At 35.6% G+C, this 26890-nt stretch overlaps 1 protein-coding gene across 3 annotated transcripts in view; it reads left to right on the forward strand.

The window, feature by feature from the left end:
• The first annotated feature begins 691 nt into the window (after positions 1 to 691).
• LOC136040533 (furin-like protease 2) overlaps positions 692 to 26890 on the forward strand; it is a 141639-nt gene continuing 115440 nt past the window's right edge. The window contains exons 1-3 of one of the 3 annotated variants that reach the window (XM_065724717.1): positions 692 to 797; positions 6861 to 7081; positions 24602 to 24706. In XM_065724717.1, coding sequence (XP_065580789.1) covers positions 6923 to 7081; positions 24602 to 24706 — 264 coding nt within the window. In that variant the 5' untranslated portion in view covers positions 692 to 797; positions 6861 to 6922. The remainder of the gene's footprint in view (positions 798 to 6860; positions 7082 to 24601; positions 24707 to 26890) is intronic. The other 2 variants (XM_065724718.1, XM_065724719.1) reach the window with 2 other exon arrangements.

Here is a 26890-nt window from a genome sequence, read left to right on the forward strand (position 1 = left end):
TTGTGTTCGTTTTCAAGTTGACAACTGACTTAACCAGTAAGATTTAAAAACAACAGCTCAATGGAGGCAAATCCTTTTATTCGATAGTGAAACAACAACAAAATTTTAATCGCATATACAGTGGCTGTCTTCAGCAAATATACTCGACCGCTTATTAAGAGGGACTTTTTATATGTGACCGAAATATCTAGAAACTTTTATTGTTTCACAGTGAAATAAAAGGATTTTCCCTATTGAAACGTTACTTTTACATCATGGAAAGGCAATAAAGTCTTTGAAAATATCTAAGTAAGATTTAGGAAAGATATGACGCTAAAATGCTCTCCTTGGGCTTCCAATAGATTATTTTTGTTTTGATTAATTTGTTGCCAAAAAGATGACCATAAACTTCAATGTGGCACTAATTCAAATTATACTAGTTGCAACCCTTGTAAATTTTCCGAGGCCCTAATTTTTCGTACCAAATGTAGCCTTAGCCCATATGTAACATTTGCTTTTTTTGTTTTTTACAATTTTTCTGTAAAGTCTAGGACCCCATGGGACCTATTAGGAGGATAACAACTGGTCTACTTCGTCCGATATCTCTGTTACTGTGTCAATTGAGTCTTGTTGATGTTATTTATTCGAATTTCGCAGCTAGTTTTGAGCAAAAACATTTTCATTTTGTTTAGTTTAAAGATAGCGCTGATATCGACAATAAATTTTAAAATTGTTAAATGAAGAAAGGGCTATCTTTCATTTGTTTTGACTAGTGTGCACTCAAGTGACAGGGAATAAAGTTCAATACTCAGGTTTTGGTAAATTTTTCATTATTTTATTAAGTTTGACAGTTTAAACCTTATGCACCTTTTCAAATAATATCTAACCTAGTAGGCCTAGGCAAAATTTTACTTATTTAAATTAGGCTACCCTACTTTAGCCCAGGCAATATAAAAAAAACTGCAAGAGAATACTGTAATATAAGGTACTTGTTTAAAACTAAATTCTTTGGATTTCTACGGTTCCTAGCCTACCATTTTAATCCAATTTTTCTCAATTGTGCAGACTGTGCTTTAGATGGCCCCATTAGAAGGCTACAATTGTTAGAGTAGCCTAGTAACTATTATAGTTGGAAAGAGCATTGATTTTAATTGTAATGCTACTGTTCTTTTGTTTGGCTACTATAGTGTTCCTTTTTAGAAGTAGATTAGTCTTTATGTATGATTTCCCTCCCCCTCTCAGTTTTAGCCCTGTCTATGCACAAAAATACTGGTAAAGTTTTCACAGTTCTCTATGAATATTATAATCACTTCTAATACAAATTTTTGAACTCTTACAAATGACAAAGTTGTAATTAAAGTATGAGTTAGGCCTATTGATTGTTTTTAACAAAATAATACTAGGCTACATTTTCTCAGTGCAAAAATTATTTATAATTAGGTTGGGTTTGTTCAAAAAGTGCTTAAACTTGAATTTGGAGTAGAAGTGATAATTATATTTGTAAAGAACATAAAAAAAGGATTGAATGGTATGTTCACTTTATTGGTAAGTCAATTATATGATCTGCAAAAAAATTACCAAAACACTGCCATTTTGAACTAACTATTGATGAGAAATTAGCAAGAAAAATAATGGGTCAATGTTCCTATTACCTGAACAATTGTTTAGTGTCATGAAACTACTGTAAATAGAAGCATTTTGACTTTTAAAACATCTTTTCTCTCTTGCAAAATTACCGCAAACTCACTGTTATGGAGTTATTATATATTTGCACATTAGGGGGGGGGGGGTAAAGCATAGCATATATTAAGTACAGCAATGGTTAGTTTACATTTTTAATATATGCTATGCTTTACCCCCACCCCCCTAATATGCAAATATATAGCCCAAATTTGTTTCTAAACTGTTACAGATTTGCAATTTCAAATATCCAATCAACAAAAAGCAGAAATGATTGCAATTCTATATGTGTAAATACAAGAATATTTGGGCTGGAATAACTCCATAACAGTGAGTTTGAAGTAGTTTTGCAAGAGAGAAAAGATGTTCCAAAAGTCAAAATGCATCTATTAACAATAGTTTCATGACCCTAAACAGTTGTTCAGGTAATAGGAACTTTGACCAAATAATGTACACCTTTAATGTCAGCAAACTATTCTATATAGCCTAGGACTGCTAGGGGGCCTACCTGGCCCCCTTATGGGAGGAGGACTAGGAAATTAATTGGAATGACAGTGATTATTATGCTTAGAAGCAGCATTGAATATGGAATCAAATTGTATATTTCATATTTTTCTATCTGATTTCTGTTTTAGGCAGGATATCACCAAATGGTAATTTGACAGTGAATATATATTCAAATCTTTAAATTAGCCCTTCAATTTACAGGCCCAAATTAGCCCCAATCACTCAACAATGCAAGAAAATTTAGATCAGCTATCTAGATGGTCATTTGAGTGGAGTTTGCATTTCAATGTGTCAAAATGCAAAGTTCTTCTTGGACACAACAATCCTATACAACCTTACCATATTGGAGATGACCTACTTAAGGCTGTTAGTGAGGAGAAGGACCCAAGGGTTTTGTCAGTGACAACTCAAGTTCCACAGCCACACATAAGCTCAAGTTATGAAACCAAGCCCAAGGGCTCATAAAATGAATCTTTACCATCAGGAAGTGGTGTGTGGTCAGGAATCTGTACAAAGCTATTGTACATCCATACCTGGAATTTGGAATGACCCCAGTGTCTCCCTGTTATAAAATGGACATTAAAGCACTCAAGGAATACCTTTTATCCCTCAATTTTATCTCAGCAATTTTTCTCTGTATAGAGTGTCCCTTACTGGAACAGCGTCTCCAAAACCATCACTCAGTCCCAAACTATAAACATGTTCAAAAAAGGAGTTGATCAGGACTGGGTCAATGCAGAGTGTAGACTAACCTGGGATGCCAGACCATAGTCATGTCACACCACCAGCAAGATGTCCCACAGGGGGGTAATCACCACCTTATCTCACTGGACAGGCAATTTAAAGTAATTAGCCAACCATTATTATAAGCCTAGGAGCCCAGCTGGACATATGGAAACATGTTAAGAAAACAATTCTTGCTCCATAATATGCAGAATAATCATAAGTAAGACATTTTGCAGGGGTAGAATCTTTATCTTCACTTCTTTCCTCATTTTTGCAGTTTTTCTAAGAGATTCATGAATTTCTTAGAACCTATATATTTACAGAGTATATACCCTCACCCCCCTAATGTGTAAATATATACCCAGAATAGCATCCTAAATCTAAATATAACATTCATTTGCATGATATATGAGCTTTACCCCCATATTAGCCATGTGGTGGATGTCTGTTTTAGGCTATAATAAAAATTAACCTAAATTTGGGCAAATTTACAGTTTAGGACATAAATCAGATCATAAAATAGAAATGGATAATCCAAATCCCCATTTATTGTTATTTTTAAATATAATAATTAGTTACTGTTGCAATTAGAGGTAAATTCTTGCTATTGGACAGAAACCAGACAGCAACAAAAGCCAAGCATGCCATTTCATTCTCGATTCAGTGCCCTTTTGCTTATAAATAATACTTCATCACAAACATCCAACCCCCTTGATAATGGAGAGAGATATAGGCTATTCAAAAAATCTGTAGTTAGATGATATTTTGGGTTTATATTGTTTTCATCAAAATTCTGACTGGTTTGGACTTGTTCCTTGCATTATAACCAGGAAAGGGTCAAGATAGGGAACTGAAAACAACTTCCTGTGTTTTAAGTTGTGTGTATGAAAATACCAAGAAAAGCCACTTTTCTAATGAAGATACTAGAAAAAAGATGTTTTTCAAAATCTAGAGGGGGGTGGAGACAAATAATTTACAGTGTATATGCCCCTTACTGAAAGCATTTGAAATGCTAAAATAAGGCTAGTTGGCAATTGTTTGGGCTTTCTTCATTGATTGTCTTTCAAATCTCTTAAATTAAAAATGCTAATGTTTAAAGAAAACGCAAACAGATTCACTTCTCTATTCTGGAGGCATTGTTAAAAAAAGAAGGTTTATTACAATAATGTTCCATCAGAACATTATTTTGAAGTATTGAGGAAAAATGCAAAAAATCTAGCATGTGCTCTTTACTTTAATTTTTGGTGTAGCATAAATAGCTGCAGAGCTCTTGACCCAACTTACCTTGGCCATTATATTTTAAAGCTTAACTTTTCCATAACAAGCTTCGGATGTTTATAGGGCCAATTCATCGGAAGAATATTGCTCCTGTGATTGCCCCCACCTTATACTTTCATGTAAATTGCTTTTGCACATAGGAACTTCATACATAAGCAACAGGATTCTCACCATATTCATACTGAATATGAGGCTGTATTTTTCATTAAGATTACATTGTTTTAGAGGATGCCCCTGTTGTAAGTTACTTGAATTAAATTATCTCAGGACTGTAACTTTTTATATATGTATAATTTTAGATGGAATATTCTTTTTATGTTTGGAGTTTGAGATTAGCCTCTGAACAAGCCCTTTTCTGTCACTCTACAACCATACTTTGATATGATCAATCTTGAAAAAAACAACAACAAATAAACACACATTGAGTAACACATTTATTGGGGACAAAGACAAAATTTCATGTTTTTTCACATTGAAACCTGAAATATCAGCAATAGGGTTCTCACACATGTTGAATATGAGGCTGAATTTCCATCAAGATCAAATCTTTTTAGATGGTGTCCCTGTCTTAAGGTACTTGAATTGTCTCAGGCTTGTAACTTTTTTCCATATTTTAGACGTAATATTCTTTTTCTGTTTGGAATCACCATAAAAATGTAATTCTTTTGATGTGTATGTAATGAGATCAAAACTTTTTAGAGTTTCAGTTGAGCCTCTGAATGAGTTTTTTTCCGTAACCCTACGATCATACTTTGATATGACTAATCCTGTGGGGGGGGGACACATTGAGCATTAAATTTCTTGGAAAACAAGACAAAATCTTGTGTTTTGCGCATATGAACTTGGAACCTCAACAGTAGGGTTCTTATACATGCTGAATATGAGGCTGCATTTTTCATCAAAATTGCATCATTTTTAGATGATTCCCCCTGTCATAAGTTATGTGGATTATTTAAGGTTTGTAACATTTATACATAAGTTTAGATGTAATTTTTGTATATTGTTTTTGGAATCATCATTAAAAACAAAATTCTTTTGATATATGTAATTTATGGGTGCCTTCAGTTAGAAGAAATTTTACCTATATCACTTCCTAGTTCAATTGTATCAACTCAGCTATTTCCAGAGAATCAGTGGGGTAGCTGCAGGATGTATCCAGGATGTTTTTTTTAAGGGGGGGGTGTAAAAAAACTACAAACGTGGCAGCAGTTTGTTTATGTGCATTTCTGTTACTTTTTTTTACGAATCGGACAAAAAATTTCGGGGATGGGGGGATATCAATTTTGGTACCCCCTGGATACTGCCTTGGGTAGCTGTAATTACGTCCACAAATTTAACATAGAAATTTGGTCTAGGTTAATGAAATACTGAGGCATTCAGTGAATGAAATATGAAATGTTATCTGTTTAAGGCCCATGTTCAGTTTGTATGGGCATGCTAAAAATATTTTTGGGGAAGGAGACTAATCAAAACAGCACGTTTCGAGGATAGGGGTGCATATACCCAACATAGTGTATGTTGTTGGATCCACGAAGAATTTAAAGTTTCGTATCTATACTTAGGGACTTTAATGGGTAATTTCCCTCAACACTGGTAAATAGAATCCCCTTCCCCTCCACAAAAATTGGCCATGGAGGCGTTTTTGGTTCCAATTTCTCTGAAAACCTTTTGTAAAATTTGTCTATGATTTGCCTGAAATTAATACAAAGGACACCCTGGAAAAAATGAGATATGGGGGAATGAGGTGGTACTTGTGTATTATAGCGACCCCAATTTTGTTCTTAATCTGTTGTAAAACTTGTTGCTCTCTGTGCACTCAGAGATAATTAGCTTAGCATGAGTGAGATAAACTACAATGCAGGCATTTTTTAAAATTAAATTTTTAATATATAGAGTCGGTTAGGTTAGCTATATAATATAATGTGTTCTGGACAGCCTGATTTCTATAATACTTAGTTGTAGCTTCCATAATTTTGGTTCTAAAATATTATATTGTCTTCATATTTACGTATATTGCATTACTATTAACTCTCACTTCTTGAGCGAGGTCGTACAGAAGTGGCAATAAGATTTTTTGTTATATGTATGCTACTTTTACGTTATTGTAACTTATATTATAAACTATGTACTTTAATTAATATAATTTAATTAAAGGTAACTTAATCCGCCGTATTTGTTTAAGTAAAAGCTTTATTTGAAATAAAAACACAATTGCCATGAAGTCGTGTTGGTCCTGATTTATCTGGTTAAAAACTCCCGTTTGGTAAAATTTTGCTATAATAATGAATATTTAGCAGTGGTATACGTATAACAGAAATGATTCAAGTTAAGAATGGTGGTCTGGAAATGATCTTTTTCCATCTAGACACCCTCCCCAATTGGCAGATATACAGAGGACAAATTTTTTAAAAAAATTTTACAAAAATTTTGTAAAAGTAACAAAAATTTTGTAAAAGTAATTTGTCACTGTGAACAATAGATGTCCGTTCGACTTGGGCAGTTGATTAGAAGAATACGTAATTATTCAAAAAGGTAATCTACTTACGTCACCCGAGTCGCGATGCAGAATGCGGTTATCGGCGTTTAAGCTGCAAGGTCCTTTGCCTCTGTCAGTAAACATTTAGTCAAGTTCATCAGTTTTAATCCAATCTTCGTGGTTGACTTCTGATTTTTTTTGTATTTTTTTTCAGTAGGATGGATTTGGTGTTTACAGCTCTTGGATTATAACGAAAAAAGAGAACCACTGAATACAATGGGGTACCTTCTATATATAGGTACTCTGTGCTTCGTAGCTGTGACATGTGTAGTTGGTGATGATAATATATTTACAAATGAATTTGCAGTGTATATACCCAATTCTACTATCGTTGATGAGATTGCTGCTAAACATGGATTCATCAATTTAGGTCAAGTAAGTAGTTTCAATTCAAATTCTGATTTTAATCGCAAAATTAATCTAAACTTCTTGATCATAAATTTCGGAATAAATAAAGTCACAAATTGTAGAATGACACACTCTCTGAACATCAGATAAGAAGCTTCGATACCATTTGTTTATTCGTTTGTGTAACCCAATATTTATTATAGCCTCTTATTTCCCTAGTACAGTGATTTATATCTGTAATAGTTTATATTTTTGTTTATTATGTAAATAAAAGTAAAAAAAGGGTAAAATTCTAGTTTATTGACTTCTTGCTATCTCAGAAAGGGTTTAGGTTATGATAATGAAACTTTCAGGGATGGGTCTACAGGCTAAAGTATGTCCCGGAAAGGTATTTTAAAGTACCCACCTCCACTCCTTCTCCCTCTAGAGGGCCCTGAAATTTGCCTACATGACAGGTCTATACCTATTGAAATTTTGACAAAACAACATTTTACCTTAATTTTCAGTTACTAGTTGTTTTTTCTCTGCCTTTAGTTCTGAAAATGCAATTCCTGTTATTTGAGTAGAATTTTGAGTCATATCAATATTTTTTTTCAAGATTTAGGAAATGTATTTGCATATCTTTAAAACCTTATAAAATGGAATTGAGCAAAGTTATGAAGCTGAAAAGAATTTTATTGTACTTCAATTAAGCAGAAGATCTATTTTGCAAGGTTTCACTTTTATAACACACATTTTAAAGGTCATCAAAGGTCAGGGCCCTCTAGAGGAAGAAGAAGTGGAGGTAGTTGCTTCAAAATTCCTTCCTGGGACATACTTTAGTCTGTAGATTCATCCCTGAAAGTTTCATTTTCCTAACCTAAACCCTTTCTGAGATAGCAAGAAGTCAATTAACTAGAATTTTACCAAAAAAAGTTATAATTAGTTGGGTACTTGTCGGTTATTGGAGACACATTCAGGAATTATGCTTAGGTTACATTTCAGAAAAACAGTTTCATAGCTACAAAAACAAGTGACATGATACAGTGCTTTGGACTTAGACAGAATGCATTGGACTTGTATAATTTGGGCTATTTGGGGGGGGGGTAGGTTTCCGTGATACCGTTTCTCGTTATTATCATGTTTTGTCATATTTGATTAGGATTATCCTAACTTCACTGCTTGGGTGTGTTTCCAATAGCCAAGTATCATTACCATAAGTACCATTAGTTGCTATTGTATATTGAATGTGCGCAATTTGCTGTATTGAATGCCTTTTGTTCAGCAATATTAATTATACGCGAGTAATTGGAAGACTGGAAGAAATCGTCAGTGATTTAACTTTCCCTCTTCACTCCTAATGTGTTCTTATTTTACCAAAAAATTAAATTTGGAATGAAAAAAAACATTGGAGTTAAAAATCTTGCAGTGGTACAAACCTAGAATTGGGACTATTGCGAAGGAAACATGTAAAAAAAGAAGCAATTATTACTTCACGATATGCAGAAAAATTGTAGTAAATGCATTATGAGTTCGCCTCCGCTATACTTTACCCTCTTGACTCAATAATGTAGAAATATATCACCCAATTGTATATTTCCCAAGTATTTTGCCTTGTTTCAACCCGTGTACCCGTAAATTGAACAAACACTGACGAAGTTAAGAAACGGCTAACACTCAAAATGCCCACGATCACAATGCCCACGACTCAAAATAACAACAGCTCAAAATGCCCACGATTGAATAGATTTTAGGTTTCAGTCCTTAATTGGGGATGAGAGGAGGGGTTGCTCACTCCCCAAACCCGTATACACCGGGTGCCGGTACCGAAAGGCGTTGGGAGGGTGCCATTTCATCCTAGACAGGGTAAAATCCTAAAACTGTTATTTTTAATAAAAGAATCATTCTTACCTTCATGATGCAAGTTAACTGGTGGATTTGTATCTCCTGGTTTTGCTTTCTTTGTCGGCACAATTTTATACGATATTGCTTTTTTACTTGAACGCAAGCAATTCTAAACTGATCAAGAAACACAGAAAACAATTATTTTCAACCACCCGGCACCTTCCACTTTTGTCAGTTTTTACCCTGTCTAGGATGAAATGGCACCTTCCCAGCACCGGCACCCGATGTAGGCTACACTCATTCTCGGCACCTCCCGTCACCCACCCGGCACCTCCTTGCACTTTCCACTTTTGTCAGTTTTTACCCTGTCTAGGATGAAATGGCACCCACCCGGCACATTCCACTTTTGTCAGTTTTTACCCTGTCTAGGACGAAATGGCATCCTCCCAGCGCCTCCTGGCACCGGCACCCCGTGTAAACGGGTTTGGGGAGTGAGCAACCCCTCGTCTCATCCCCAATTAAGGACGGAAACCTAAAATTTATCCAATCGTGGGCAAAAAGATCGTGATGATTTTGGGAACCACCCCGGAAAACACATGGGAAATATGTAATTTGGGCTATATATTTACATATGAAGGAGGGTTAAAACAGTGTGGGAGCACATTATAAATGCGTTAAGAAAGATTTTTCTGCATAATAAGACTCAAAAATTGTTTTCTTAACATGTTTCCTTCTCAATAGCCTCAATTCTAGGCGTATGCCATAATCCAGGTTATATTCGTTCGTGCTGCAGTATATTTTTGATTCGGTGGTAAGAAAAAAGCCAGGGATAAATTGTTAGTTATAGATTTATCAAACTAAAGTTAATAACTTTTAACTTATAAAATTTCACCTTAAAAATCCAGTTGAAATCTTCGAGGTGAATATGAACAGGGCGTCGTTTGAGGGGGGCAGATGCCCGCCAGTAATTTGTAGAAAAAATATTTTATACCCATATCCCATGACTATCCATATATGGACCCCTCTTGCCATCCCCCAATAAAAAAGCTGGAGATCCCCTGAATATAAGAATGGTCAGCGTATTATTAGATTGACAAATAGATTCTAATTCTTATCTAGGCTACACTTCAAATTTACATAAATTTCAAGATAGTATTAAGTTTGACCCTGACGGTTGTGCATTTCTTAATTGATATATCCTTTCACTATTGTTGCTTTTGTCTACTCTTAGTCGATCTTTTCCTCGAAACAATTTTGTTCTTTTTTTGTTTAAGGTCAAATAGGCTACAGTCATTCAAAAGCCATCATGTAACATTATTCGGAAAATTTGGAATTACAGCAAACTTCCTCAAAAGAATTATTTACATCGATTGATTCAGTCGGTTTTCTCCTTTCTTATTCGGTTGCTTAGTCGGATAGGATTTTGTGTTTTATTTAAGTCTATGTCCTCTTTTCTTGTCCACAGAAACAGTCGGTAATTTGGTCTTTTGATTTAAAATCCTTGAAGTAGTATCTTGCACTGGCAGACCCCCTCCCCGCCACACACACATTTTTTCTGGGGTCCTCATTCCTTTTTTTCTGTTTATCACTTTATAAAAAATATGCATTTGTCAATGAAAGTGTGAGCTAAACGAATGAACTGGTAGTGGTTTTGCGATTTCTGGGTGCTAGAATAAGTTTGAAAATTAATGTTATATATATATATATATATATATATATATATATATATATATATATATATATATATATATATATATATATATATATATATATATATATATATATATATAAGGGTTTCCGTTGAATTTTTAATTAAAATCGAGTTAGTGGACTGTAAAAAAAAAATGGAAACCCATGGCTAATTGAAAAAAGGCCACGACAGATAGTCTGAGTGAAAGGTAAAGCTGGCATAAGCCTTTTCAGAATTGTATAAAAATGTTATCATTTTTTGTTGATCCGATAGCTTATCATCCATGCTAGGGCAGAATAAAGGTTGATAGACATGGAGTAAGGGTAATTCAAATAGTCTATCAGTTCTATGAGCCATTTGAAGGCAATTGGAGATCCCAAATAAACATAATATAGACACATGGGGTAATGCTGGCAGTTTCTGAATTCAACTTATCCCAAACAATAGGAAGAAATATAATCGTAATACAATCCGAAGTAATACAATCGTAAAAAATGTAGTTGCCTGGCTCCAGGAACGTGCTATATTTTGGTTAATATTAAGATCCAATAAAAAGTATTAGAATTCTGTGAAGATAGTCTTGATTGCAGTTTTTTAGTTTTCGTATCACATTGCCTTGAGTAAGTTCATTGTCCTTTCTGTTCAGAAAAAGAAGATGAGAAAAACTACCTTGGCAATATAACCGTAAGAACCGTGTCATAGGCTAGCTGATTTCTCGGACTATTAAGCGAATACAAGGAGCACGTCGGTCATTTGCTGTGGCTATCCAAGTCCCACGGTCAAAAAGGCGGTAATTTTGTAGGTTTTAAATGAAGCTCTTGGCATTGGCATTGAAAAAAAGCTTACACCAAGGTCTGCCAAGCTAGTTAAACATGTTTTCAGTGTTAATAAACTACCTTTTTTGTTTTGATAACAGTTGGACGTTTAAAGATTTCGGATTTATAAAAACCTGCAGGCGTGGGTGGGAATATTTTTGGAAGGAAAATTGTTTAACGGAGAAAGCGTTTAAGTTTTTTGTTTGAAATTTCCTGTGGACAATAAGTACCACTTCATTTTTTCTTATGCCGTCTTTTTCCATAGCAATTAATGTGACAGCATTCGTGGCACTGTAAAACTTTAATTATAGATTTATATTGTGTTTTTCACTAAATAACTGATGTAGAAATTGTTTTAAGCTTTAGTCATGCTGAAATCGCCCATTAAATTTTGTTCTGCATTTTCTTGTATACATAGTTCGTCAAAGCCGTGTCTCACTTTCATTGTTCTACCGTAAAATAGTTCTGGCTAGTTTCTCTAGCCTCTCTTTGATCAGCTTATGATTTGCCTGAAGCTTATCACCGTAACTTATCATAGTAGAATAATAGTACTTTAAAGTGGAGATTTCACGGATCGATGCTTACGGTACCAAGGACTTAAATGTTTCTTGCTCTATTCATGCCTGGAAAACGTGTTTTTCTAATATTTTTCTTTTCCTTGTTTTAAAATTATGAATTTAGAGGGTAGTATCACATTTTTGTCACTATTGACTCGTTGAGCCGTGAAAATAAATAAGCAAAACCAATTAGGTAGGTTTGAAAACTTTTTTCATCTGCAAAAATGTAAAGATTAACCATACGATTACTAAAGACAACTTCAAAGAATAGCTATAGCCTACCTTAAGCTGTTTCGCGCCATTTGTTTTTTGCAGATTTTTCACCAGATTTTTTTGCTGATTCTTTTTTTTTTATTTGGCGCCCGCTACTGCGCACGGAGGTCTTTTTCATTAAAAACTGATTTTTCATTAAAAAAAAAAAACTGAAACCGAATTTTTGAATATATAAATAGTCTTTTGGCTTCCACTCGGCCAAATAAAATAATGATGTTTCATGTTCACTTTCCTTGGTACCTTAAAAGTTTTGGCCCTTCTTTGAGTGTAGGGGTTGGTGTTTCTTGCCTCTCTTGTTTCCAGGGAAAATTTTTTATTGGCGGTCCTCTCCCTGCCCCCCACAAAATTTTTAGGCCAAATTTTAACAAAATTGTCGCTTATTAACAAATTTTTTTTCCATTTGTCAATTAATTAATATTTTTTTCAATTATTTTTAAAGTTATTATTCCAAATAGGTAATTATTTATTAATTAGATATTTTATTTTTTTTTCGATTTTATTAATCAATCAATAATTTGTTAATTTTTATCATTTATTGACTGTGCCCTATACTTTATTTTAATAAAATTAAAGTTCAAAATTCCAAAATGTTAGGTTATTTAGTTGAAATTTTGCACCTCTAAATTTTTTTGCGGTTGGGCAAGTGCCCCCTCCGTCCCTCCCTAAAATAGCCTCTGGGGGTATCTGGAGCCGCTGCACAGTCTCCTGATGGGAAACTCACAGTCAAAACTCAGAGAATTGAATGTCTGCTGCCATTGCTTCTAATACATCTTTTGTGATGGCTAGGCTGTTAAGACCTCATTTAAAATGGGTTTGTCACTAATACCTATATAAGATGGCTCTGCTACTAATACCTATATAAGATGGCTCTGCTTCTAAGACCTCGTCAATCAACTCATATTTTGTTTTTTGCTTGATTAATGGGCTAAGATCAGAGGGCTAACTCATCTATGTCGAACGTGTATAACTGAAAAATTTCGTTGTCCAGTAGGACGTTGAATAGATGACATTGAAGATTTTCTCATCAATTTCCTTTGACCACTGATCAGAGCGGAGAGCTTGGGTTTTCTAAAGGGCCTGAGAAGTAACATCATCTATTCTCAAATTAAAAAAAGTTCTCTACCAAAAGATATAAGACCTTAGCAGACAGCTTAATCATGTAATGGAACTAATATTTCACACATAGTGAAATGTGTCCTACCCAGGGGTGTAGGAGGTATAGCCCCCTCGGAACGTTAGTCCGGTTCGTAAAAACAGAACAAAAATGGATACAAACAAATTATCGTTTCTTGGAATATTAATACTTCTGATATTGGTCTGCAAAACTGTTTGTATGTGACATTTCTTTTCATTCCCTCCTCAAATATAGTAAGTTGCTTATTTGCAATTCGACCACATGATTAGCCTACTTGGTTCAGTTTAATATGAAACGCACTGACAATGACGGGTCGTGAAATTTCTGAAACAATTATTTTTATTATCAAGGTCTTCTTTACGTCCTATTTTTCATGCTGCAAATGTTGCAAAAAATTACACGGGACTACTAAATAATTGGCGGGTTACTTGGAATGATCTTTCCATGGGAGGAGGGAATTTTCCACGAAGGGGGAATCGGATTTCCCAGCATTATTAAAAAACCATCAGAAATTAAATAAAAAATAAATTTTTTCAACTGAAAGTAAGGATCAATATTAAAACTTAAAACGAACAGAAATAATTATGTATATAAGGGGAGTTGGCCCCTCGTCAATACCTCTCGCTTTACGCTAAAGCTTATTTTAGTACTTTAAAAAGAGCTATTTATTCTAATTAAACGGCCTTTGTCATTCAGGAGTCATTCTTATAGCATTGGGACAAAATACGAACTTAAGTGTAAACATTTGCACTGATTGATACACAGGAGTCAATAATTCGACTAATTGCACTTTAAAGTGCAAAAAATCAGCAACAAATAAGCTAAAAACAAATGGCACCTAATATCTTAAGGTATTGCTACCCTTTGAATGTTTATTTGTTTTAGTGTATTCAAACCACTAGTTTTGCTTATTTTTTTACGATTCAACGTGACAAGGTTGACGAATATGTGATATTACCCTTGAAACTTCATTTTTTGAAATAACCAAGAGATGTGTCCTATAATAGGAGTTTTAAAGTGTGAATAGACCTTGCATGGATCCATGGTGGAATCATTATTATGTTGGTGTCATTACAATACTTTAAAGTGTGGATTTATAATCAGATACGCCCGCAGGATTTTTTGGGCGGGGCAGTCAAAACAAAATTGAAGAAGAACTACCCAAAATTGATAAATTCTGGATTTCAGGGTGCCCCGACATCGAGGCCCCTCATGCATGTGTCTCTGTCTACAAGGCTTCATTAGATGACATAGAGAGGGCACTGACTTCCCGCCATCTGGTGTGCACCTCGGAACTTGACTTGTGCCACACAGTTCCACCGCGCTTGTAAAAGGTCTGCCACGGTTGATACGCGCATCCTGGTGTACATGATTTCCGAAAGAGAGAGCGACCCCTAGAATGACTTGATTTAAAGCCTTTTATTATTTAAAGATTTATATCTTTGGATTCTAGTTCAAAACTAAAATACCTAGAGATTTTAATTCATAAATCGATTTCCTTGCTACATCAACCGCCACATTTTCTTGGAACCTCTTGTAAAAAAAAAAGGGTAAAGAATACGGCATTAGACTTTACAGTCCCTACCGGCGGTGCTGATCTCCGTTTCTTGGCCCTTCAGCCAGGAAGTGCAATGGGGGGCTGGGGGCCAACCATCCTGTGCTTTCGCACATCCTTCCTGTTTACCTTCCCCAGATTTTTCCAGGTACCCATTTAGAGCTGGGTCGACTCTGGCTAAGCTTACAGAGTCACGCCACTGACCCCCGTTCAAACTAAAGAATTGTGTACACTGGGATTCGAACCCGTGTCCTCTCAGACAAAGGATCCTGAATCCAGCGCACCAACCCACTCGGCCTGGACGACTACCTTGTAAGGTAGCCCTAAATCAGGAATGTTCCCTTGTTGTCAGATATTTTTTTCTCTAAATTGTACAAAACAAATAGAATGACATGATTTATTTAAAAACGTGATGAACTTGTAAAAATTAATTGCTTTCACTTTCAATTCCAATGTTAGACAGCCTTGGGAATCACCCTATTTTGATTAACTATTGTTTCTAATCGTTCTCATTGTTGCACAAGAAATCTTCTGTGCAGTTGCTACCTGTATGGATTTTTTAAGGTACTTAGTCCTGTATTCCTGTGACGATTACGATTATATCTTTCCATCAAGACGTTGTATCTTTTGCTTAGGCTTTGTAAATAGCGACGAAGACTACACTGCCTTTCCATAACAAACACCAAAAACAAGGCGAACAATAAGGACTTCTTTTCGTATCGAATTTGAATGAATATTTTGGCCAAGGGCCGTCCTCAGCAAAATCTAATAATGTAAAAGAAGAAAAACTTACAATGACATGCGACCAATATAACTAAAAAGTTGTGTTTTTTATAAAACAATCCCAGCATCCTTACTTCAGCAAAGTTCAACCAGGACTGATAAATAAAGTGAGATGAAACAAGGTGATTCATTGAAATGAAAGAAGAATAATTAAAAACAAGCTTCTAGTGCTAATCTTGCTTTTTCGGCAGCTAACCTCAAAGATCTATTTGTGACTGGTTCTGTGTTAATATCTACTTACGAAAACAATTCGCTATTGTTCTTCTTGTTTTTGATGTTTGCTTAGGCTTTATCCCACCAACAAATCGGCCCGCTTTGGTGGGAAAATGGTCTCACTGACTGTTTTTTAAGTGAGAAACTTTTTTTATTTAACCTTTAACTTTAAAGATTTTTACAAATATACCATTAGTCGTAACCAAAGCTCGAAATAATATTGATTCAAACTTTCAATGCATTTTCATGTATTTGTATCTATTTTTTTATTTAAAATCCTTACTTCAGCGAAATTCAACCAGGATGTCCTGGTTGAACTTCGCTGAAGTAAGGATTCTGGCACTTTTTTAAAATTTTAGTTTTAATGGTTGTATGTTATTTTAAGTCTCTTTTCTTTTATATATTTATGTTTTACTGATGACTGCCCTTGGACATAGGATCGAAATGTTCATTTAAATATAGAATTCCACTGTCTTGCGAAAATAACTCCCTATTGTTCTTCTTGTTGTTTATGATGGAAAGGTAGTGTGGTCTTCGTCGCTATTTACCACGCGTGGCATAATTCCGCCACGCATGGTACAGTCCACACAACGATTTGGCTGCTTGGAGCTCTCCACCTGGTGTACATGTTGGAACGTAACGTCTGCTGCATAGTTCCACCACACGTGGAACAAGTCCGCCACGCGTCATGCAGTCCCCGCAATGATTTGCGCGCTCCAAACGCGCCACCTGTTGTATTTTATTTTAAAAATTCTTTGCCTCTCGGTAGACCTACTGTATCATGTAAATGTTGTTGATATATCCTGGTCACTCCTTTTTAAAATTTGATTTTACTATTTTATTTTTCTGGGGCTGATCAATATTGCAAATGATCACATTGACAATATGTAAATCTGAATATAAAGAAAACTTGTTGATTAAACCCAAATTTCATTGCCTTATGCTTTTAGTGAAATAATACGGATTATTTGAATATATATCATTAAAATACCAAGAAGGCGAGTTTGGTCAGTTTGGTGAATTGATTTATTCTTTTGGAGGGGTTCTGAGTTCTTTGTTTAACAATAAGTTTTATAAACAAAACATAACTTCAAGACAATCTCCCCCATAATGCACCATGGCCGGCAAAGAGCAGGGGATAAAAAATACCAACACAAAAAATATAAACAAAATTTAAAAAAATCCAGTCGCCCACCTTAATAATCCCCAAAAATGACAAGCTAGGCAGGGGGTAGCACATGATTTCACCAACTCAATTAAATATCCAACTCAATCCAGAGACATCAACTCCAAGGGAAACCGGAATAAAAAACATTATTTACTAGCTAGAAAATCTCTAATATAATTTTTGAACATAACAAACAAGTGGCACCTTCATGCAAACTCTGGGAGCAGATCCTGTTGCAAGCTGTCAGAGGGTTGAAGTCAGATCTCACTGATGGAGTGTGAAGAATCTGGAAATTTTTGGAAGTGTGAGATAAGTCGTTTGATCAGAAACATAGGATATATCAAACAGTTCGTGGTAACGAACTGTAGTAAGGAGCGACCCGGCTCAATAGTAACCAAAACTCTAAAAAATGGAATTTTGATACCAATACCTACATCAAAAGAATCGCATTTTAATGCTGATTTTAAATATATAAGTTTCATCAAGTTTAGTCTTACCCATCAAAAGTTACGAGCCTGAGAAAATTTGCGTTATTTTAGAAAATAGGGGGAAACGCCCCCTAGAAGTCATAGAATCTTAACGAAAATCACACAATCAGATTCAGCGTATCAGAGAACCCTACTGTAGAAGTTTCAAGCTCCTATCTACAAAAATGTGGAATTTTGTATTTTTTGCCAGAAGGCAGATCACGGATGCGTGTTTATTTGTTTTTTTTTTTTTCCCAGGGGTGATCGTATCGACCCAGTTGTCCTAGAATGTTGCAAGAGGAAATCATTCTAACGCAAATGAAAAGTTCTAGTGCCCTTTTTAAGTGACCAAAAAAATTGGAGGGCACCTAGGCCCCCTCCCACGCTAATTATTTTACCAAAGTCAACGGATCAAAATTCTGAGATAGCCATTTTATTCAGCGTAGTCGAAAAACCTTATAACTATGTCTTTGGGGACGACTTACTCCCCCACAGTCCCCATGGGAGGGGCAACAAGTTACAAACTTTGACCAATGCTTACATATAGTAATGGTTATTGGGAAGTGTACAGGCGTTTTCAGGAGGATTTTTTTTTGGTTGGGGGAGGGGTTGAGAAGAGGGGGATATGCTGGGGGAACTTTCCATCGATAATTTGTCATGGGGGAAGAAAATCTCCATGAAGGGAGCGCAGGATTTACTAGCATTATTTAAAAACACAATGAAAAAATAAATATGAAAAAGTTCTTTCAGCTGGAAGTAAGGAACAGCATTAAAACTGAAAACAAACAGAAATTATTACCCATTTGAGGGGCTCACCTCCTCCTAATACCTCGCTCTTTACGTTAAAGTATTTTTAGTAATTTCAACTATTTATTCTACGGCTTTTGTGATTCTGGGGTCATTCTTAATGAATTGGGACAAAATTTAAGCTTTAGTGTAAAGAGCGAGGATCTGACAAGGGGGCGAACCCCCTCATATATGTAATAAAAATATGAGAATACAAAAGTTCTTTACGTAAGCTAATTTATAAGTTACGTAAATCTTTTACTAATAAAAATATTCGTAAAAAATTAAAAGTTCTAGTTGCCTTTTTAATTAACCAAAAAATCGGAGGGCAACTAGGCTTCCTCCCCCGCTCTTTTTTTCTCAAAATCATTCGATCAAAATTATGAGAAAGCCATTTAGCCAAAAAAAAAAAAAAAAAATGCAAATTTCGTTTTAATTATTCCTCTGCGGAGAGCCAAAATCAAAACATGCATTGATTCAAAAACGTTCAGAAATTAAATAAAAAAAACAAGTTTTTTTGACTGAAAGTAAGGAGCGACATTAAAACTTAAAACGAACAGAAATTACTTCGTATATGAAAGAGGCTGCTTCCTCATCAACGCCCCGCTCTTTACGCTAAAGTTTTTTACTGTTTTAAAAAGAAGAATTGATAGACAGAGTCAAACTTTAGCGTAAAGAGCGGGGCGTTGATGAGGAAGCAGCCTCTTTCATATACGAAGTAATTATTACATAGGACAGCAGGAAGATGGCCATGCAACTGCACAAAATATATTTCTTTTGATATCTTTAATAAGAAGTGCCTTGAAATTTGAAAAAATTCAAGATATCGAGGGTGGGCGTGGGTACTGAAGCCTGCCTCCAGTATGTCTTTTATCCAGTTATATAAATAGCTTATCAATAAATCTATCAATAGATCTTTAAATAGTGAATTGATTCTTGCTTTTGGAGGGGTTCAATAATATTTTTCTTTTGATACCTTTGATAAGAAGTGCCCAGAAATTTGGGAAAATTTAGAATATTAAGGGCGGGGTGGGTACTGAGGCCTGCCTCCTGTATGTGTCTCTCATCCAGTTATATAAATATCTTCTCTTTTTGGTCCATTACAACTGTAGGCTTTTAGTAAAATCGCACATTTTATGGGGAGAACACACCATAAATCTTGTTATGCCAAGAGGAAAATATAGTTGATGATAAATTCTAGCTGATTTTCATTTTCTTGCACGGATTAGGACTATCTTGGCAATTAAATATTGAAAATGCCACACATAATGTACGTCAATTGATATAATGAACAGTTTCGGACCTTCTAAACCACAATTATGCCTCATGAATTGCTGTTTTATGTTTTTTGAATGTATTGTACATTGTTTGGCAATGTTGTGCGGTAAAACCATCTAGAATTAAAAATGGATCTCTCTTGTGTATTGTCGTAAAATAAGAATACCTTGACTGGCTTTCACCAAAATTGTGAGCTTAGCGTGCTTAGTAGACTTTTCTACAGATTTTTTTTTTATATTTTAAACAGCGGTGTCAATTCACAGAAATGTAGGAGGAAAGAGGCACGAATTTTTTTTCAATTTTTAAAATAAGGATAAAAAAGTTGGTACTTTTCGAAATTTAGACACGTCGATTTTTTTCTTCTTCAATGAAACTACCAGTTAATTTTTTTTAAATATTGAGGAGGAGAGAGGGGCAATTATTACCCATTGAATTTCTGTATTATTTGCTTTGTAACCACAACTTTCAGTTTGACTTTTTACGAATTTCAGTATGTGCAACCAAGCACCAAGTTTTGTGTTTAAATGGGAGGGCTGAAAGGGAACTTGACATGTCTCACGTCACAGAGTCTAGGTAAATACACATGAGAACACCACTTTATGTTAACAAGTAACTTCAAGAAAGAAATATATATTGTCGCTGTTACGCCTAAGGCTTAGGTCTAACAGAGCGCCAATATTGCTCCGCCTAGCGAAATTGCTTCACCGAGCCACAAAAAGTCCTTCCAAGGCGAAAAAAAAAAAATGCCTCGCCCCACTTTAACTTGATGCTGAAAAGAATCGTGTAGCGAGGTGCTATTTTGAAGAAAAAAAAGAGAACTTTCAGTTTAAAAGTAAATTTTTGTAAAAATAATTTTAAGGTTTTCTGTTTTTGATATTTACGACAGGGGCACCAATTTACGAAAATGTAAAGGGGAAGCAAGGATTTTTCTACTAAAGATTCTAAAGAAGATGTTTTTTTATTAAATCTTGGTGGGTCGGTTTGACCTTTTTTTGTGGGAATACCAAACAAGCTGTTTTTCAAAATCTTTAGGAGGGGATGGGGGTAATTATTATTCATAAAGTGTATGCATTATTCGCTTTGTAACCACAACTTTTATTTAAAAAATAAATTTCTTATTAGAAAGACACTATAACGTTTCCAAATCTATGCACAATATTTTTAATAATATCCACAATATTTATAATTATAAAATTTATAGCATGCGTAACATATATAATATAATATTAGAAAAATTAATATTCATTGAAATTATTTACTAAGAATACATACTGTACTACTTTTTTGTGATTTTTATCCTTTCATCTCCATTGATAGTATGGATATTTTCGTTCGTAGTGAGAAATATTTATCAAGATCGTTAATACCGGTGTTCAACTAAGAATTCCTTGTAAAACCAACCCCTCGTTTTTAACGTAGCATCAATGAGAGCTGTTCCTAGTGTTGATGTTACCAGGGAAAAAATTAATTACAGTGCCCCCTCCCAACTCAAATATAAGACAAAAAGCCGAATCAAAGTGAAAAATTGATTCAAAGTGGACAATTCCCCAGCCGCGGTGTCCCTAAGCCACGGCACCCGATGCAACTGCTACGGTTGCCCCCTTCCCCCTAGGAACGGCTCTGGTATCAAGTTAGCTCGAAATATTTAGCAATCCATAACGTTTGAGTAATGCCAAACCTGGCAAAATGTAAGTACAAGTTCTCTCATAAGTTGTTTGATAGCCCAAGGAGGAGTGACACGTGCAAGAGTAAAGTAGCAATATTGCTCGTGGATCGTGCACCAAATTTTCTTGGAAATAAAATGTATGGGGTTCATAATGTCAATATGGATTGCGTGGAGTGCCTCCGATTTCCAGCTAATATTATTGATCGGTTGGTAAAGCGAAGGTTTATTATGTTTTTTTTTACGGCTCACGAGACGCAGGCTCCTGGCCGATGAAGTAGACGATATTAACAGTAAAACTAAGGTTACCATGTTTTAAATGAGGTTACAGAACTGACTATTTGCCGAATTCTTTTTTTGCAATGACAAAAAAATCTCAATATGCCAGTTAAATCATGATGTAGGGCGACATTGAGGAATATCAATATTTATGTTTTTGAATAGGATTATCAATACTTCACATGCTAAAAATTGATATTGACCCCTTCATATTTTGATATTGTGAGCAAATGGAAGACCCCCTTCCTAAAAAATATACTAAATCGGATTACTTTTTTCATCTTTATGTGGTTCTCATATTTAATTCCTACTTAAATTGGCTTGTTCATTTACAGTATTAATCCTTTTTCTTACATATTTGGCGTTATTATAAGGGAGGCATGAACACAGGGAGGCGTACTTACAGGGAACTTCTTTTTTTGTTTTTACTAGATATTAACGAAGTGGCCCCAGCTTATGGACCCTAGTTGTGCTCAATCAGGAGTCTGGAAGTGGATTTCAGGACTCTGAGATTTGTGAATTGAAATTATAGTTCTTGGATTCTTATTTGTGAACCTAAGAATTTCTCTGAAGATTTGAAATGCCGACGATGGACTCGCGAAGTTCTTGTATCATTTATATATAACAACCCCCCCCCCCCCCTCCAAAAAAAAAAATTCATGCTTTTATTAAAAGACTATCTATTGTTATTTGACCCGGCTGACTGACCGTATTTCAAACAGTAGGTTGTACGAAAAATGTGATTCAATCCCGCTTTCTAGGGCTATAATGAAAGAAAGGTTGAGATGGCTAGGCCACGTTCTGCGGGTGAAGAATGAAAGATTGCCGAAGGTTGTCCTTTTTAGCCAACCGTCTGGGGCTACACGGAAAGCAGGTCGTTCTTGTCTGTGATGGGAGGATGTCATAAATAAAGATTTAAAGGAAATGGGAACTTCCTGGGAGGGTGTAAAGAGGGAGGCTTTGAATAGATTGGGTTGGAGGAGGAGCATGCGTAGCTGTGTTGACCTCAGGCGGTTTGATGCTGCGGTGAGTTATTAGTAGTAGTAGTAGTAGTATCTATTATTAAAAGGCTAATTATCTATTATTAAAGGTTATCTATTAAAAGTTCTCGATGTATACGGGCAAGGCCGTGTCCAGGATTTTTGTTTCGGGATGGGTGACAAAAATCCTTACAAAACGTATCAGAAATTTGTTGTAAACTTTTTGGTTACTTTTTTACGAGTTGGACAAACCTGGTAAACCCCTAGATACAGGCTTGGATGCGGGGTTTGTCTGTCTTCAAGACATGTCCGATTCACTTAATTTTTTTTTGTGTGATACCCAGTACTAATTGCGACGAAATAGTCCCGTTCGTAATGAGTAGCATTTCTACCATTTCCACTGCTAACTTTTTTTTTTTTGATGAAAAGGCTTACTGAAACGAATTTGTCAGGAATGACTTTTGTCCTTTGTGTATTTGTCCAGACACCTTTAAGTATTTGTGTGATTTAGGATAGCTCAGGGACATTCAGATTGTTTAATCGTAGAATCAAGACATAGAACCAGGAAGTGTCTTGCTAAAGCCAAAGATCATGAAACGCGTGTTGTAGATGTTCTTCGGAGACTGTAATTATTTTTTTTTATTACAATTGAATGGAAAAATAATCACAAATCAAAATGACTGATTGTCTAAGGGGTTAACCGCTCTCAGAAATCATGTACACCGTATGGCAAGTGTCAAGCGTGGTGGAACCGTGGCAAGCGTTTTGGGGAGTATGCCAAATGTTTTGATCGAAGCTGCCAGAGTCGACTCAGCTCTAAATGAGTACCCAGAGAAATCTGGGTAGGATAAACAGGAAGGTTGTGCGAAAGCATAGGATAGCTAGCACTCAACCCTTATTGCACTTCCTACGTAAAGAACCAGGAAACAAAGTTCAGTACCGCCAGTAGGGATTGTAAAATCCAATGCCGTATTATCTACCTTTTCATTTACCTTACCAAGTGTGGTAGAACTATGCACCACCACACTTAAAAAAATGTAAAAGATGTGGCACTAGACCCTTAAGGTCCGAACCGATGGTGCTGATCTCCGTCTCAAGGCCCTTCAGCATGGAAGTGTAATGGGGGGGATGAGGGCCACCATCCTGTGCTTTTGCACAGCCTTCCTGTTTACCTTTTCCAGATTTCTCTAGGTGCCCATTTAGAGCTGGGTCGACTCTGGCTTAGGTTACAGAGTCACGCCACTGACCTCCGTCCCAAACCGAATAATTGGGTACACTAGGATTCGAACCCTCGACCTCTTGGGCAAGGGATCCTATATTTAGCGCACCAATTCACTCGACTAGGACGGCTCACCACACTAAGTGCATACTTGGTCCGAGATGTGCACAAGATAATAGGAATAGGACAACCCGTCGATCTATTCATTTTTGTATGCTGTGAAGACGTAGCCTACGTCTCTGGTTTTAATACGTCTTCATGGCACCTGTGGCAACAGCTTACGAAAATCTAGGGAGTGGGGCAAGGATTTTTTCTAATGGAGGCACAAAAATAAGAACAAAGTAGAGGAAATATACCTGAAATCGGGGTAAATACATGATATTTTTCAAAAATATAAGGGGTATGCTCCTTACCACCACCCTCCGATTCACCCCTCCAGGACGGCACTTAATTACAGGAAAAAGAAATAATGGAGTGAATTTGATTAAATTATTGATGAGGTGTTGAAGCTAAAAGGACGTTAAGTATATGGTCCTTCGAAATGACGAATTTTCTACTGCAATCTTCATCGCATAGATTTGATTTTGGTACCCGTTTGTTGGGGCACTGTCTCTGGAACTTCGAGAAAATGCTATAGAATTTTCCCTTCAATTTCTACGGTGGAAATGTTCGAAAAAATTAAATGTAAAGGTGAATTAATGTAAAGATTAGTGCTTAAATTTATCCCTAGTTCGGGACTAATATTGGGCTAGAAAAGTGTTACTTGTGGACGTCAGTTTTTTTTTTATTTCTTTGGACAGCGGTTATTGTTTCTTTGTGCATTCGGCGCATCTCTCAATTTTATTGTTCTCCTTATTTGCAGGTTGGCTCTTTAGAAGGATATTACCATTTTGTACATAATCATGTAAAGAAAAGATCGTTAAACAGAAGTGATCTTCACGAAGAAGCCCTCGTTACGGATCCCTTTGTAAGTCTTCCTTAGTTCTGAAAATTTTAAATTGGCATTTATTAATTAGTTAACTAATCAATAATTAATTATTATGTGTTATTTCTTATTATTGTAATTGTATCTAGACTAGTTACAGCAATCATTGTGACAAAGCTATCTCTGCATTCAATATGATATCCTTGAGTTTCATCAATTTCATTGCTGTTTCTGCAAACTTCACACAATGCACATATGTAAGAAATTTCTCTGGGGGGGGGGGACTAAAACGTTAATTCTGAGTGGTAATTAAAAAAGAAGTGCTCACAAATTTGGAAACTCTTTAGGATTTTTTGAGGGGGGGACTCTGGACCGAGGCCCACCTACGTACATTGCTGCTTCACATCCACCAATTCCATCTCCAAGCCCAAAATAAATTCCAATATAACTTCTCGTTTTTCATGATATCTTTCATGATCCAAGGGTTTTTTTTTCTGTTTTAGGGTTGTGGCCCTTGAATTTCCCTTTGTAGGGGGAAGTATATAGAATATGTTCTGAGTGGAAGTGCAACCTGTGATCCTAATCGAGGTAGATCGTCGGAGGAAGGATAAGTGGTATATTTATAAATTGTCAGAGTTGTGGGCTGGAGGGTTGTGGACACGTCAGTTTGCTTTCAGTATTATCCATGAATACTTCGGAAGGTAAAGGATAAAGGTCGTATAGATATTCTTAAGGAATATATATATATATATATATATATATATATATATATATATATATATATATATATATATATATATATATATATATATATATATTATAAGAACCTTAGTGAAAAAAATTATCGCATCTCACGTCCATAATATTTGTTGTCTATTAAATCACAGTTTACAGGTTTCAAGGAGGACATTTGAAGTTTAGGAATTCCCCATAGTGTAGGCTAAATGGAATTTTGCGGCAACTTGCTTGGGACACCAATACAATTGACTAAAATGTTGCATCCTGGAATCTTCAGCTGATATTTGGAACACTCTGAAGAGTAAAATAAGTTTTGTCTCGTGTTTCTTCTCAGGGCTACTTTCTTTAAGGAAATATTTTTTAATGACACTTATGAACCAGCTTGCTTGAGAGTTTTAAGTACTTCAATAACATAGGTGCCTATTCGCCTAAACTTTTCTAGAAGTTGTGCTAGGCCTGGACTTTTTTAGAGGGGATGTTAGGCCTGGACTTTTCTAGAGGGGATGGAAGGGGGTACGGGTTTTAAGGAGGATTAAAAACGCCAAAATGTGCATCATAAGTATTTTTGAAGTTGTCTTTGGGACAGTCTTTAGGGAAAATCTCTTAACGCCCTCCTCATGTGCAATTAAAATTACTAAACTATTTCAGGGCAAAAGTTTAGCTGAAGGCATTTTTGGTAGTATAGAAACCGAAATTCTGTCAAATTCTAAAGCTGTGACTTTTTAATTCGACTCGTAATAATGGATATGCGAAGCTTTTTGGACGGTCATATATATTCGGCCATAGGTCATATACATTCATGAGGACTCTAGATACTGAGCCGATTGATGGTTTGATTGATTTAGGCCATTATAGGCTGATAGATTATAGGCCATAGGTCATATACATTCGTGAGGACTTTGGATACATAGCCGATTGATGGTTTTGAAAAATCGCCAAAGGCCCATTCACATTGAGATTCTACTAATACCGAGGTTGGGGCAACACTCATTTGAACCATTCCGAATTTGCCTAGATTTTTAATCGGCTGCAAAATTCATTGTCTAAAATTAGCTCTTGCTAAGTCTCAATATTAGTAAAATATCACTGTGAATGGGCCGGGCTTTAAGCGGTACATTTTTTTTTTGTCTCTGTCAAAATCCCAAAATAGTACCTGTCACTTTCTATCTAACTCGTCAAACATCAATTCTTCAAAGCTTGTTTTTTTTTCACTTTGTGCGGTTTTATTATCGACAACCGCTTTGTCTATGTAACATGGGCGTTTGACTCCTCCTATCCGTGTTTCCACCGTTATTCTTCTCACACTGTCAGACTCAATTTAGCGATAGCGACCTTCGCTGTGTAGAATCTTGAGCCTATATAATTAAAAAAAAAGACCAGTTTTAGGCCTTGAATATCCTGATCTTGACATATTTAAAATTAAGCGGTCATTGATTTGTTTAAATTTTGTAATTTAAGTCAATACTTGCCTCTAGGACGGTATAATTT

This window comes from Artemia franciscana, chromosome 21 (assembly GCF_032884065.1).
Source record: "Artemia franciscana chromosome 21, ASM3288406v1, whole genome shotgun sequence".
NCBI classification, from domain to species: Eukaryota; Metazoa; Arthropoda; class Branchiopoda; order Anostraca; family Artemiidae; genus Artemia; species Artemia franciscana.